Source organism: Buceros rhinoceros, unplaced genomic scaffold (assembly GCF_000710305.1).
Source record: "Buceros rhinoceros silvestris isolate BGI_N320 unplaced genomic scaffold, ASM71030v1 scaffold3369, whole genome shotgun sequence".
Lineage (NCBI taxonomy): Eukaryota > Metazoa > Chordata > Aves > Bucerotiformes > Bucerotidae > Buceros > Buceros rhinoceros.
This window is the reverse complement of record NW_010431930.1, coordinates 18,717-19,061: the sequence shown is the minus strand read 5'-3', so window position 1 is coordinate 19,061 and position 345 is coordinate 18,717. Positions and strand designations below refer to the sequence as shown.

Genomic DNA, 345 nt, shown 5'->3' with positions numbered 1-345 from the left:
TTAGAATGGTTTTATGTTGATTCTGGTAGCATTAACTGAGTTCTCCTTGAGATCCTTCTAAATACACAGTGCAGTTTTGGTTTTAAATGCTTTCTGTCTATAGAAATCATGTCGTAAATACCTTCTAAAAGATGTCCTACTGAAAAATGCTTAAACACATTTGAGAATCAAGGGACAATCAAATGAAAAGGCTCTCTCAGGTAACCTTTATCTGTTCTTCCCCAGGACCTGTTAACACGGCACAAACTGTTGGTAGCAGAATTTCTGGAACAAAATTATGATGTGGTAAGTAAATGCTGGAAGAATTTTATTTTTTTTAAATCTGTTTGTGCTTAGCTGGAAAGA

At 34.8% G+C, this 345-nt stretch overlaps 1 protein-coding gene across 1 annotated transcript in view; it reads left to right on the top strand.

Annotated features, from left to right (window-relative positions):
• CAB39L (calcium binding protein 39-like) overlaps positions 1-345 on the top strand; it is a 45,861-nt gene that overhangs the window by 35,093 nt on the left and 10,423 nt on the right. Inside the window, exon 6 of the mRNA XM_010143569.1 lies at positions 226-285. Coding sequence (XP_010141871.1) covers positions 226-285 — 60 coding nt within the window. The remainder of the gene's footprint in view (positions 1-225; positions 286-345) is intronic.